The sequence below is a fragment of the Caretta caretta genome, chromosome 12 (genome assembly GCF_965140235.1).
Source record: "Caretta caretta isolate rCarCar2 chromosome 12, rCarCar1.hap1, whole genome shotgun sequence".
NCBI lineage: Eukaryota > Metazoa > Chordata > Testudines > Cheloniidae > Caretta > Caretta caretta.
This window is the reverse complement of record NC_134217.1, coordinates 40,995,666-41,010,443: the sequence shown is the minus strand read 5'-3', so window position 1 is coordinate 41,010,443 and position 14,778 is coordinate 40,995,666. Positions and strand designations below refer to the sequence as shown.

The 14,778-nt window shown below is 53.0% G+C and overlaps 1 protein-coding gene across 4 annotated transcripts in view; it reads right to left on the bottom strand.

Moving 5' to 3' along the window:
- Positions 1-14,778, bottom strand: part of TCF25 (TCF25 ribosome quality control complex subunit) — a 30,461-nt gene that overhangs the window by 3,445 nt on the left and 12,238 nt on the right. For all 4 annotated transcript variants that reach the window (XM_048817121.2, XM_048817125.2, XM_048817122.2 and 1 more), the window contains 10 exons: positions 14,570-14,635; positions 13,005-13,087; positions 12,221-12,351; positions 9,604-9,703; positions 7,756-7,849; positions 6,924-7,016; positions 5,548-5,653; positions 4,966-5,125; positions 3,376-3,463; positions 2,626-2,784 (listed from right to left, as the gene is read on the bottom strand). In XM_048817121.2, the coding sequence (XP_048673078.1) occupies positions 2,626-2,784; positions 3,376-3,463; positions 4,966-5,125; positions 5,548-5,653; positions 6,924-7,016; positions 7,756-7,849; positions 9,604-9,703; positions 12,221-12,351; positions 13,005-13,087; positions 14,570-14,635 (1,080 nt within the window). The remainder of the gene's footprint in view (positions 1-2,625; positions 2,785-3,375; positions 3,464-4,965; positions 5,126-5,547; positions 5,654-6,923; positions 7,017-7,755; positions 7,850-9,603; positions 9,704-12,220; positions 12,352-13,004; positions 13,088-14,569; positions 14,636-14,778) is intronic.

The window sequence follows — 14,778 nt, the reverse complement described above, 5'->3', positions numbered from 1 at the left end:
TCCCTCGCCTGGCATTCAGTGGCTGCACCGGTCCCGGTGAGAGCGGCCATACGCTCAGATACCACCTGGGTGGTGCTCTCCAGCAAGCCCACCAGACCAAGGGAGCCAAGCGGCCTCAAAGGAACGCTGCTGAGATGCCCCAACAGTCCCACCCCTCACCCCCCGCTGCATTCCAATCCCTACTTCAAAGTGCTCACCCTACCCACACCTTGCCCGTCTCTGCCTCATAAGTCAGCCTATGATGAGCACATCCCTGCCCTCAGCAGTGTGACAAGGTCAGAGCTCCCCCCAGCTGGCCTGGTCACTCTCTGCCAAGGAGGGAGCGGCCTACACACACAGTCTTTGCTAGCAGGAAATCCATCTGCTTCTCAGGTTCATTCCAAGGCCCTGGTGACAGCCAGGTGAGAGTCAGAGCAAGGAAAGCAAAGAATGGGACCTTCTACTGAGCCACAGATATAGCGATTCTCAAACTGTGGGTTGGGACCCCATTTTAATGGGGTCGCCAGGGCTGGCTTAGACTTGCTGAGGCTCGGGGCCAAAGCCCAAGGACTTCAGCCCTGGGCAGTGGGGCTCAGGTCACAGGCCCCCAGCTTGGGGCTGAAGCCCTTGGGCTTTGGTCACCCTGCCCAGAGTGGTGGGGCTTGGGCTTTAGTCCCCCAACAGGGGCATCAGGGCTTGGGCTGGCTCAGGCTTTGGCTCCCCGTCCTGGGGTCATACAGTAATTTTTGTTGTCACAGTGCAATGAAGTTTGAGAACCCCTGACTCTCAGTTCACCTCCACGCTGGCCCCTATCTCACTAAGACTTCACCTTCCTGGCACCAAAGCTTCTCCCACCAGGGGAAGCACCTGCAGAAGCTACTTGGCAAGAGCATAAAATGGGGCCATCCCTCCCCCAGACCCAGAACAGCAGAGGAGGCCCCACCCCTGCTAACCCTGGAGGGCACTAGGACCCAGGCGGTGTTCCCCTCTACCTTCACTTCTCTTTCCCTTCAGTTGACCCCTCTAAGTAACCCCACAAAAATCAGGGATCCTAGAGGCCATCGACTGCTCACTCTGCCTGCACATACCCCTTTCCACCCCCCAGTCTGTCTGAGCAGGGACTGGTTGCTCCAGTGTTTGTCTAGCATCTTGGACAATGGGGCCCCTTTCTTAGTTGGCCATAGGCACCACTGTAATCAACATGTTTAGTAACACCAGTCCAATGCAGCCTTTGTTTGTCCAACAAGATGTACAGCCATCAGCGACGCCACACAGTTGCCTACAGGCCAATGCAGGGACACCGGGGTCTAGACAAACATCTGTACAGCTCCAAGGGTTTATGGCTCCGTAACACGTGCTACCCTAACTGGAGGCGGGAAGATTTCCTCTTTGGTAAGGTGCTTTAACCCGTAGTGGTATGTGATCGCTGGGAAGCAGCCCAGGGAACCCCGATGGGACAGAGAAATGAGCTATTTGGTGGCATGCATGCTGTAATTTGTAATGACGCTGGGTAGCTCACTCGTGCACTGCATACACGGTACAAGAGTAGCCTGACAGCACTGGGCTCATCGACGCCAGTAGCTCAGTCTCACTGTCGAGAAAGATGAGGGACAAGGTAAGTCCTGCTCATTCTGCAAACAAGGCACAATCTAGCCTGAAACTGCTGCAGGAAAGCAGGAATTGCAGCTGCGAGGGAGAGAGAAGCCATGAGACCAAGGCATGGGTGCTGGGGTCAGTGAAAGGGGAAGAGGTGGAGGAGGACATGTCTGAACCCAGACTGGCAGCCTCCTTGGCTGCCCAGACTCAGGTGGCCCTTGCCCAGCTAAGCTAGGTCTCAGGAGCAGCTGGGAGTTGTTGTCTGCTATCCAGAGACAATCATATTAGAACAAAAGCACACTGTCTAGTGCAGGGGTGGCCAAACTTACTGGCCCTCTGAGCTACATATGACAATCTTCAGAAGTTCGAAAGCCAGGGCACACCTGCTGCCCCGAGCCTTGGCAGGTGCGCCCCACTGGGCAAAAGCCCCTACCGCACCACCCTGCTGCAAGGCAGAGGTCCTGAGCTTCCCACAACCAGTAGGTGGAGAATAAAGGGGTTGGGAGGGCTCGGTGAGCTGCACTTTAATGGTAAAAGAGCCACCTGTGATTTGTGAGCCACAGTTTGGCCACCTCTGGTCTAGTACTTGGCCGTTCAGATACTGCTGGTCCTGGCTACTTTTGGGGGTTCCCCCCAGTCCACCCTGAGGGGACAGGACCCAGCCTTTACACACTCTAAAGGACAAGCTGAAGGAAGTTCGAAGCCTCAGTGCAGCTCAGGGCTCAAAGGCCTGGGACACCAAGGTGCTATCGGCAGTTTGGCACAGAACTCCTCCACAGCTAAGAGGCAAGTTCCAAGGGGCACAGGGAACAGCACCTCCAGCACCTTATCACTGGCGTGGTTAGATCTAGACTGCTTGTGCAGTGAGGTTCTACATGCCAGACTGCACGCAGCACTCTGGGCCTGGGATAGGGTCCAAGACCAACAAGGCTCTTTTATCTAAATCTAGATCCCCCCTCATCAGAGTATTTCAGTGCCTCCATCTTGAAGGTCTAAGGTTCTAGGTTATCTGGTACGGAAGAGCGCTCGGCCTCAGCCAACCGTACTCACTTCTGCGCAAACTCCTCCACCACTGGATCACTCGTGTCCACCCGCCGTAATACTTCATGAACACTGGTTTCCAGCCAGGCCATGATGGCAGGGTCCTTCCACAGGGCGTGAGTCCTTCCTACGTACAGGGAGACCAGCTGGTTCAAGGCAGGAGGCTGGCTGTGGGACACAGAGTGTTATAACACAGCAGGCACTGCTCACCCCAGCCCACCCGGAGACCTGTCTCAGATTCTCACACTGAACAATGAGCTGCAATCTCCTGTGTTTCCTATTTGCACCAGCCTCCACCAGCTTACTGTGTCTCGAACGACGGAGTGCTGTTCCCAAAACAGCCCCGACAGGGAGAGGATGAGAAAGCGCCCCACCTTTCCCTGAGATCCAGGCAGTGAGATGACCACAGGGCACAGAAGCCCCAGAGCCAGACAAGCACCCGGAGGAGACAGCCTGCCCAGGTCACATGCACAGACACTTGCAAGGCCCAAGATGAACCTATGGCCTACCTATATTAAGCTGGGGGTTTTTACTGGGCATTATCTATCTGGGTTCTCCTATGGGTCCCCATCAGCCTGCTACCCAAGTGCCTCCCATGAGCAAACAGCCCTCTCTCCCTCTCCCACTCCCTGCTGGGACAAGCAGTTACTCCTCTCCTCAGTTCCTGGAAATGCAGACTGCAGAACGAGCTGAGAAACCCGCCAGCAGTGCAAGGCGAAGCTTTGATTCCTTCCGTTGAAAAGCTTGGGCAGTTCTTACCTTATCTGAGCTTGGAGTCCAAAAACAGAATGTGAAGCAACCCTGGAGTCTGGCTGCACGCTACAGCGATCCAGCAACGGCATAAGAACTGCAAGAGAAAATCAGCATCCACCTTCAGCACACCACAGACAGGGACTGCCAGACCTACCAGGTCCCCAGTGCCAGCGGCTGCAAAGAGCTCCTAGAACTGGGACAAAGGCCAGCTGGGGAGAGCAGGTGCTTTTCTAGAATCAGGCCATGTCTGCTCTACAGGGGAAAGCCGATCTAAGCTATGCAATTTGAGTTACGTTAGTAGCGTAACTCAAGTCGACATACTTAGATCTGCTCACCGCGGGGTCCACGCTACGCGATGTCGACGAAAGAGCGTCTCCTGTCGACTCCCCTTGCGCTCCTCATTCCAGTGGAGTACCGGAGTCCACGGCAGAGCGATCTGCGGTCGATTTAGCAGGTCTTCACTAGATCCACTAAATCGACCACTGATGCATCGATCACCAGGAGTTCATCCCCTGGTAAGTGTAGATAAGGCCTCAAGCACCAGACACATAGGAAGAGGACAACGTCCAAATTTATGGCTGAAGACTCTGTTGCACATATTATATTTAGCAGACAGCAGAAACTGGACCTTTGTTCACATAGCTACATCTACGTGATGCTACATCTGCTACACAAAATGTTTCAAGTTGTGTTTTTTTAAATCACTGTCCAGAGCTTTGCATAAGCATTTAATGAAATGCCAAAAGGAATAAGGTACAATGTCGTGACATTAACACTGCCTTTGAACTTGAATACAGGTTTTATTTTCATCCTCATGACCAGCAGCAGAAAGGATGGGTTATGTCAAGAGTCAACACAAACTGAACCCCTTTGTTCAGGGAGAGATGCATATTCCTGCCTGCAAAGGCAAATCAGTTCTGGCAATCTATGTCCCCTCCTGGCCCAGAGGCGCTACATGGCTCCTCTCTGGAACAGAAGAAAGTGGATGGATGGATGAAAGTGGATGTGATAGGAGTCACAAACAGAGCATCTAAAGTGTAATGGTGCCTCGGAGGGAACAGACAGTAAATCTGGACCAAAGCATCTTCCTGTGATGACACAGAATCTGTGCTCCTGCCCCCAACCTGTGCACATGTGATGTGTATATTTATACATGGGGGAGAGGCACCGAGTGCGGTGCAAGCTAGGAGGGGAATAGCAGAGGGAGGGAGAAGACACGGACAGTTACTGATCCCTTTCTAACATACTGAAGGCTGAGGGCACCAAATATTGCCCATAAAGTTCTACAGTCTTTTCTATAGCCCCACTGCCATCTGATGCATGGGGCATAAGGCCACGTTCACCATCAGCTGGGAATCAACACTTGCACAGATTAAAGACCGAACATGGAACACTCCACCTTGACCTGAGGGACTGTGCTGCACTGCATCTTGGGACCTAGTGCCTGAGAGCCACGTCTCTGTACTGAGAAGGGGCAGGGCCATCTGCTCCATTACAGGAATAATATGTCTGTCTTCAGTCACTGAGAGTTTGGCCGTTGTTTGTGTGCATAAATCCTCAACCAGACATTCTGGGGCTGTTTGCCACCACACTTACCGCTCGGGAACATGATCAGCGCATGCTGGAGAAGGTGGGCAGCTCTCTCCCGTGCCTGGCTTAGCTCCACTTCCGAGAGCTCTTCCTGCTGGCTCAGAAGGAAATACGCCAGCGGAACCGAGAAGGCAAAGTTTGGGAGCTGGGACAAGTTTCGGTGACCCTGCAGATGAAAGAAAGATTTCCCAGGCAATGGTAACATTGGTGCTAGTCTCAAGACTGCTCGGTTACACTCCTGGGGGTACCACCTCTCATTGCACGACCTCTGGAGAATTACTTCCCATTCTGTGCCTCAGTGTGCACATCTGTACAATGGACAAAGTGATACCAAACTCACACTATTGCTTATACAGCACTCGGAACCCCTGGTTCAAGAGAGCCAAGTCTGGTATCTTAGGGTACATTCCAGTCAGTGTCTGCAGTTCTGGTACAAGCGGCCTGGCCCTCGTCCCCTATGGTGCAGCTGCCCTCCCTTCTCAGCCCAGCACTCGCAGAGACAGGTCACTGAAGGGTGTGGAGCCCCAGGAATCTGCTCTTGTCCAGTTCCCGCTCACCTCCTGCCAGGGGAGCCGGCTGCCAACTCACCTCCCACTCTTGGAACATGCGTGTCAGGAAGGCGTATTCTCTAGCTCGGAGCGACAGCAAATCAATAAGCAGCAGCACACACAGTGGGTCATTCTCCGGATCAAGGCTAGGAGAGGGGGAGGGGATGAACCAGAGGAGCAGCATTACAAAAGCTCATGATAGAGTTACTCACTCAAAATCAGACCGGACTGCTGGCTTAAGACTCAACCTGCCAGCCCCACAAACTGGTCACAGTTCATGGGATGGCACCGATGAGGGAAGCACAATCACTGCCATGTGGCAGGAAAATAAGGCCACTCAGACAAGGCAGCGTCTAGCCAGGGCTAGGAAGCACAGGACCAGGCAGATACAGAACAAGTCTATGGGCCTAGACGGGGACAGAGCAGAAGCCTGCCCAAAAGAGAGTCCAAGCCATCTGCAGAGAAAAGTACAGGTACAGAGCACAATTTTCCTGTCAATGCTGAAGGTGAGGTGTAAACTGTTCTGCTCTAGCTCAGTGTTTCTCAACGATCGGTCCGTGGACCAGCCCCAGTCCTGAGATCTCCCTGACACTTTAGGAAGGCAGCAAGCTGGTCCCTGGTATCAAAAAGGTTGAGAAACACTGAACTAGTTCAATCCCAGCTATTGCACCTGAAGCAGGAAGTAATTCAGGGAAATTCTATGCCCTGTTATGCAGGTCAGCTGCCCTAAACAATCACACAGGTCCCTTCTGGCGTCAGAAGCTATGGAATAGCCAAGTGTGCCGACTGTCCCACAGAGCCCGGAGACAGCCCAGGCAGCCGGCAGAGTCTGCTGTCAGACCCAACACTGATCTCTGGTTCCTGGACCTTGCAACGCCCAGCGCACAGCATAGGGGTGATGCGCACCACCGTGGAACCCCACTGCTAACGGCCAGGAGGCCGAGCACGCAGTCAGAGCAGACTGTAGTCAGACTCATCATTACAGGTGTAGCCCATTGGGAAGACAGGTCCTGGTGTGCAAGGCTCTATCTTGATCTGATCAGCCAGACCACCGGGCGGAACGTCAGCCAAGGCCTGCACTGAACTCCATGGCCATGCCTGGGCTACCCAGCATCCCTCCAACTTGTCAAAAGCAGCAGCAGAGTAGTGAGGCAGGAGAAATTCCTTTCTGCCCAATACCTGCCCCCAAGGAACCGCTCAGGCTACATCTACACCAGGGCCTTTGGGCAATGATGGACTTGCAATGGTGGGAAATTTTGCCAAGCCTGGTGCAGACAAGGCCCGTGTGGTGTTCAGAGCCTGCACTCTATGGGCAACCAGAAATCTCAGCGCCAGCCCAACCGGGATGCTGTACGGATTCTGCACACACTCCCCCGAAGGGAGCCCAAACTAGAAGGGCCCAGCACCGCTCTTTACCTCAGGATAAGTTTGCAGAACTCCAGGGCTGTACGGGGACAGCCTCTCTTCTCCAGGAAGATCATGTGTTTGAAGAGAGACAGGTAGAAAGCTCTGCAAAGGCCAAAGCAGAAACACGTTGAAAAATACACAGGCAGAAAAGAACCACATCACCCTGCTACTTCTGAAAAGGGGAAACACTGGGCCTGAACCCGGCTACCCGGAATGCCAAGGGCAGATCCAGGTATCTTCTTCTAGCTGAAGACCTTCCAGGCGGGAATGTGGACAGCCAGGTCCTGACTCCTTTTTCCAGGAACTGGTCCATGTCTCCATCCCGAGTTCTTGGATTGTATGGAAATGGGATGAGCTGGGGGACCCGAACTCAGGCTATACTCCCCAGGACGGTACAGAGCTGGGGCCAGGGGCTCTGGAAGACAGGAGAGGGAGTCAGGGATTCTGTTCCAATTTGACTGCCCAGGCTTACAGCAGCCACGATCCGCAGCCACAGCAGCTGCCACAAACTCCTCATGGCTTTCAAGTTACAGATGTTGGAGAACTGCAGGGGTGGGTACTAATGTCAGAGTTGGAGAAGCACCTGAACTGTGACAAAAAGAAGTCTGACATCAAGTTGGAACTGGAAGCACGAGCAAATTAAAGGTACTGAGGGGCAAGCAGTTTCTGCATCCGTCTGCTGTTTCCCGACGGATTTCCTGCCCAGGTGCAGAAGTTGGGGCTCTGATTAGCTGGACATTAAATGAGGGTGAACAGCACACTCAGAACCACCTCTAGGCTGAATCTCATTTCCCCATACCAACCCCATGCACAGAAGAGGGACAGGCTGGGAGGTCCTCACCTGTTCTCAGGTCTCCGGTAATCAAGCCTGCAGGTTCCACTGGTGAGACTGAACACAGGGTGAAACGCACACTCCAGACTGTACAGCGCTCGCTCTGCACACAACACAAGCACTATTAGGGGAATGGCCATACCTCACCCCCACTTCTCAATGTGGCAGTCAAATCCAGCCCCCGGACACCACTGACAAATGGCTGCTCAGGGGCCTACAGCCCACAGACCATGCAGTCTGAGTTTCCTAGCAAGGGCCACGGCCACACCAGTGATTAGTTTGGCAGTCTCAGCAGACCTGAAAGGCTGGGGGAGCCCAGTTACTCTGCAGGTCAGGGCCAAGTGGAACATGCCTGCCAGGCTGTATCTGTCCTGCACAGAGGACTGTGGGCAAGCCACCTTTCCCCAGAACTATGTTTTGGGTGCTAGGATTTTGAACAAAAATTTATCGGTAGGAGGCCTGGGCTCAGGGCTCAAGGATGAGCCAACTGCACAGCTATCTTGGGATTCAAAACCGCAGATTCTGTTCTAGCCCGTGGGGCCTGGTATTGCCTCCATCTGATACCTTCCAATCGGCAGCAGCCCAGTGCTGGTTTCCCAGCAGTGCCCCGGCTCGCCAGTGACTCTGTCTCACTGAAGATAAGACTATCATTATCTGCACGTGTCTGGGTCTGCGGATCACACCCAGCACTCTCTTTTCCATGCGGCGGGGACTCAAACATCCCCGGACCAGGCAGAGTCCCCAGCCTGCTCTCAGCGGCACACATGGTCCTTGAGTTATTGCCCCTTTCTGAGGTTTGGTTGTATTGGCAACAAGAGACCAGAGCAGAGAACTCAGTATGAGCTGCCTTCCAGAACTCCCCATCTAAGAGCTCCTCTGTCCTCACTGGACCTGCCCACCAGCACGACTCAGCAGTGACCCTGAATCCCACTGCCAGGTCTCGGTACACTGAACCCTGCATTCCTACCGAAGGGCTTAGAACAGGCACCCTGTTACACTCCAGAAACTTGCTAAGATCAGACGTGCTTCCCAGCGCTCAACCCATATAGGTCCACTAGCTTCAGGCCAGCACCAAGAAGTTGGATGAAGACTCTGGAAGCCCCTGACCTTTCAACAGCTACATTTCCTATCCACTGAAAATCACAATCCAGCCTCCTCAGAGATTTCTGGAGGGGCTGGTCCTCTGAGAGTCCCCCTTCGCCCTCTGCCATCCTCAAAGGTCTCATGTCTGGCCAAACCCTGCTCCTCCCACTGACCAGCACCCACCAAACTGCACCCAAATGGGACGTGACTGAGTGACAAGCTGGTGTGCTGTAGGTTCACACCTTGACTTGCCGCACACTGACCAGTCACGTATGGGGGTTTGAAGAGTCCGTTTCTAATGAGAAATGGTAATTACACTGCAGAGCTCAAATGCTATTGCCTACACTGTGTTCTTCCTATACAACTTCTAGCAGCAGGGGCTGATCAGTTGTGTTCTGTCACACTGGGATATGGCAAGATGCCTTGAATTTCCTCTCTCCCCAGTGAACGTAGGTAACTAGCTGGATGGTGCATGGCTCAGTACTCGTGGCACCCACCTACTCTTTGGAAAGAACTGTGTGAGCTAGGAGACAAGGAGAGACTGGAAGTTACAACCCCGGAGAGGCTTGTGAGCTGGCTCACAAGTCAGGAAAACTGGAGAACCACTCCTACCTTGGCATAAGTAGCCAGAAGCCGCAGATATCGTAAAGAATTGTAGAGCTGGCAGGGCCCCTCTCTCTCAGCTGCTGTGACACTAACCACGAGCACTATCAAGGCACGCAGCAGTGCAGTCCTACATCACCTGCCCACTAGTTCCTCACTCCCAATTCTCACCTACAAGATCTCGGGCCATCTCCTGATCCTCCTGCATTCGACACACCTCACTTAGCTGCAGCAGCGAGTCCACATGGTACGGGTTCATCTGGAGCAAAAGCTACATGCAGACAGGAGAAGTGGGCTGGGTTGGATTAAGTGTTTACATAACATGCTGCTTCTTTGTGCATGGGACCTTGGGAGTCACACACTGCGAGGGCGGCAGGATGGCAAACACTGTGCAGTGACTTGGGAACCAGAACGCTGGGAGAAGGGAGGCACTAGAAAATTAATCTTATGGAGGTGTCAGTGAGGCTCAGCTGGTCGCATGCCTGCCTCCGGGTTTGAAGGAAATGGGATCAGATCCCAGGCCATCACATGGCGCTCAGTGCTGATCCTACAGAGTAGGGTTGGGGTAGCCCCTTCAGACAGCACGTAAGACCCATCTGTGGGAGATGCCACTCCGCTTTTCCTAGTGTTCTGCCCAATGTTCCCGCCTCGGTAGAAGGATGTGAATGGTCAAGGCTGCATGAATTATCGTTGGGTACGTAACGGCTGCAGCATTCACCTAGATTCCCCTTACACACTCATTGTTTTGACCTCTCAGTGTTCTAGGTACTCACATGGCCCCAGTTTCCATAGTAACAGAGTGCCCAGTGTCAATCCAATGGGAGAAACTGCTCCTAGCACTAAAAATTTAAAAGGTTCTCCCATGAAATCCAGCTACTCCACTGCTGAGAACTGGAAAGTTTCACTACTAATAGGACCTACACAAATCATGTTTTTTCTATGGGATCAGGTTAGATGCAGTGCCTAAGATTCTGCAGGCATCACAAATGTCACAGATAAACAGAGATATTTTGGCATTATGAACCACCCCAGTCCTGTTAAATTTCACCTTGATTCAGCTGAAAGATGGAAGAGAAGAAAGTTGTAGGAAAGATACATACCGTCCAGACTCTACAACAGCGCTGACCAATTGGGGGGGGTGGAACATGCGCACTGCATGGGGGGATGTGCACCACCGTGGAACCCCACTGTTACATGGCAGGCCAACGTGGCTCTGCACTGCTACACGGAAGACCCAGCTTTGACCCAGGCCCAGACTTCTTGCTCTCAAGTTGAGCACGCTTAGGGAGGAAGTGCCCTGCACCATTTAACAGTGATCCTGGGGGCTGGCTAATAAGCAGAGCTGTCAAGCTCAGGAGAACAGCAACTAGCACAAGAGGACAGGAAAGTGAAAGGGGATCAGAAAGAACCTTATTTATTGGACAATGGCCCCTTTAAAAAAAGTCTCTTAAACGCACACGTGTGCTCATTTAGGGCAGGGCTTCCAGAGAAAGCATGTCTCAATTATACTGCATGAGGGCCCAGAAGAATTCCACTGTAAGCTTGTTACTGAGTGCTATAAATGGTGCCATCCGCTGTAATTAGCTTGGACACGCTCAATAATGTTTCAGTGCAGGGACTGTTCAACCAACATACCAGGGAAAGGGTACACTTTTTTTTCTTCCATGCAATTTAGTTTTTATAAACAAAGCGGTTGTTATTTTAGATCCTGCCCTAAAAGGTCACTTTCCCCTCTGTAGTATTTTTGACTTTCCCAGCTGAAGAGTGAAGACAATAGAGCTTTATTCGGGAGGTCTGGTCTCAATGGCTACCTAGAATGAATGCTCCATGCAGACCCATCTACTGTCTCAATCACAGGGCCTCAAATCTGCCCAGGGACATGCTGGCAACTTGTCAGGAGCCCTGGCACTCACCTCTTCTGCATGACACGGATCAGCGAGCAGCAGAGCTGTGGTCCAGGGAGATTACACATCTCACCAATTAATACTCCATCTTGAGCAGGGGATCTTGAGCCACATCCGGACCTCGAGCTTCCAAAAGCAGCAGCATGTCCCCCCGCATCCTGCCCCCGCTCCAAGTGCCGCCCCCGCAGCTCCCATTCACCAGGAACTGCAACCAATGGGAGCTGCAGGGGTTTGGCTCGAAGACGGGGCAGCGTGCAGTGCCACCTGGCCATGTCTCCGCATAGGAGCTGGAGGGGGAGACATGCCACTGCTTCCGGGAGCTGCTTGAGGTAAGTGCTGCCTGGAGCCTGCACCCCTGAGCCCCTCCTGTGCCCCAACCCCCTTCCCCAGCCCTAATCCCCCTCCTGCCCTCCCAACTCCTCAGTCCCAGCCTGGAGCACCCTCCTACACCCCAAACCCCTCATCCTCAGCCCCGTCCCCAAGCCCACACCTCCAGCTGGAGCCCTCAGCCCCCCTCCCCCCCACCCAGAGCCCCCTCCCGCACCCTGAACTTATTTCTGGCCCCACCCCAGAGACCTCGCCCCCTCCTGCACCCCAACCCCAATTTTGTGAGCATTCATGGCCCGCCATGCAATTTCCATACCCAGATATGGCCCTCGGGCCAAAAGGTTTGCCCAGCCCGGTCGTGAGCCAAGCTGCTGGTGCACAGGAGATGACGTGCCCCAGCCTACAGTGCCTAGCAGCGTAGCTCAGTAGAATGAAGGCTGGGACTTTTAGCCACACACCCACAGTCAAGGTAATGGGGTGCAGGTGGCATCGTACAGTTCCGCCAGCTGCACCTGGCCTGATGGCTATGCTCCGGGCATCCTTCTTTTATGACATACCACGATATTGTTTGGGTCCAGAGACTCCACTGCATCCAGGAACTTGAACTGCACTTGCTGGTACTCTCGATGGTGCTCAAACGTGAAGTGCTGGACTCCTCTTCTTGTCTCCAGCAGCCTCATGGCAATGCCTAGGGGTGCACATGGACAGCCATTGCTCCCTCAGGAAGAGAGAGGCAGCTTCTGCCAACCAGGAAGAATTAGCTTCTCACTGCCCGCGCAGAGCTGGTAGCACTGGGGTGAAGGAAGCCCATTCACATCACTGGGGCCACAACAGGACTGTTTTCAGACTAGCTATGCATTCAGAGCTCATCTAGGTGACTTCCCCCTTAGGGCAAATGCTTCCAAGTTCTCCCCCTGCCCCCCACTTCCAAAAACCCCAGCAGCAGGGCCCTCCCAGGCATGCCTCTGATCAGCCAGCAGGGCCATCCAAGGGAAGAAACGTTCAAGGAAGGAAACAAACATACCTTAGGACCTTTCAGAGGAGGAAAAATGTTCTGAAAAACACAAAGCTACAGCATGACACTTAAGAGCCCTTGGAGGCCTCTCTGCAGTGCAGTAAGGAGGGCATGCCCCAGCACGGACAAACAGCGCTGTCTGCTCTAGCAGGGAGGGGAGCCTGGCCTCGGCATGCTGCACTCTGCACACTAACCAGGCGCTAGTAACAGCCGTGTGGGCAAAACCAGGAAGTGGAGGCATGTTCCAAACAGAGGGTTGGAACTCAGTGCTCCCATGGACTCGACAGAGAGACCGACGGCTCACCCAAGAGCCGGGAAGAACTTGCCTGTTTTGCTGTAGCGTGGCCAGGTGTCCTTGGGAGCAGTCAGCCACGTGCTGCGAACGTACTGACGCTGCCTCTGCCGTGGCCTGTGGGAACCAAACACTACATCATGGCTTCTACGTACAGGACACACGCTATGGAACAGGACCAAAGCTAAGTGTGGGGATCGGCAGCAGATGATAGCTCTCCAGTGCTTGGATTTGGGACAAAGAGATCCAACATCTCATCTCACTGCAGCACTAGGAAATTAATCAAATCCCTCCACGGTCTCCCCCTTGCCCTGGTGTTTTTTGCTGTAGTTTTATTAAGTTGAACATTCTCAGGTGTCCCTTCGAGGCTCTGCATGGCTGCACTCCAGCTTCCACCTAGGCTTTGGCCTGTCAGCCTCTCCGCTCCATTGATTCCCTTCCCCAGCTCCCACTTTTTGCCAATTTCCCTCCTGCCCCTGGAACAGCTTCCCACTCCCAGTTCGCAGAGCCATCCCCTGTCAGTCAGTCCAATCCAACCTTCTCTCCAGGACCCATGCCAGCGGGTCTCAAACTCTCTGGCTGAACTCACAAGACACAAGTGTACAGGTTTCAGAGTAACAGCCGTGTTAGTCTGTATTCGCAAAAAGAAAAGGAGTACTTGTGGCACCTTAGAGACTAACCAATTTATTAGAGCATAAGCTTCCGTGAGCTACAGCTCACTTAGATGTGTATAGGATCAGTGATTAGGAGGAGCTAAGAAACCCGGGCTATCTTTCCAGGAACACAGCCAATCCTCCACACTTGGAAACGTTTCCCTCTTCCCTTGCACTAGTCACCTCCTCTCTGCCTTCAAATTCCTTCTTAATGAGCACCCTTCTTCCACAGAGCCTCTCAGAGATGATCTCTCCAGCTATCACCACCATCGCTTTGAGCTTGCGTTCCTACTGTACTGCATGTGTCTCAGCCACAGTGCAAGCTCTTTGAAGCAAGGGGCATCAGCTTCTCATTTGCAGGAATGGTGCCCAACACATTGCAAATAAATAATGAGACCTGCACAAGTACAGCACATGCAGAGGAAACAGCTGGACAGCTTCCTTGGGTCTACAGCACACAAGTGTACCTGAGCCCAGCTGCAGGGACTGGGCCACTCTGACCCCACCCCGCAAAACTGCAGAGATTCTACAGCGGCAAGAACTGATAAAGAAAAATTAAAAGGAATAACAAGGAAAATGTGAGGGCCCCATAATGACACAGAACAGTGACCGTGCTTTCGCAGTGCAGGTAACAGTAACGGGAGGAGAGTCATGGAACAAAAGCAAGGATGTGGTGTGAATCTGGATGAAGTCTTGCCTTCTTCCACACAAACGTCTAGTGCTTCACTTTTTAAAAAAAAAAATGATTATTTCTGCCTCCCTCAGGGTCACTCGTAAGTAAGTGAGGAGCCCTGGAAGAGGGGTATAAACAATATGCCTGTGGGCACTCTCTCTAGCCTGCCCGTCTAGGAGAAGGGTTGGAGGTACAGTCTGTGGTACCACTAGAAATGAAGAGAGACTGATCCATGCTTTGAAAATATAGTTAATATTGCAACTCTGGTCTCACCTCTGATCGCCAAGAACGGCCCGAGCCCCAAAGTACCTCTTCAGCTCAGTCTCTGGATTCAAGTTTCTGGAAAATGTAAGATACAGGTGAGGAAAACCACCAAGAATTATTCCCAGAGCAAGCTTTTCTGAAGCGGCATTCACCCATTTTACCAATATTGAAGTCACCTGTTTTCAAACTCCTGCACTGATGCCCAGATCAGTGATCTG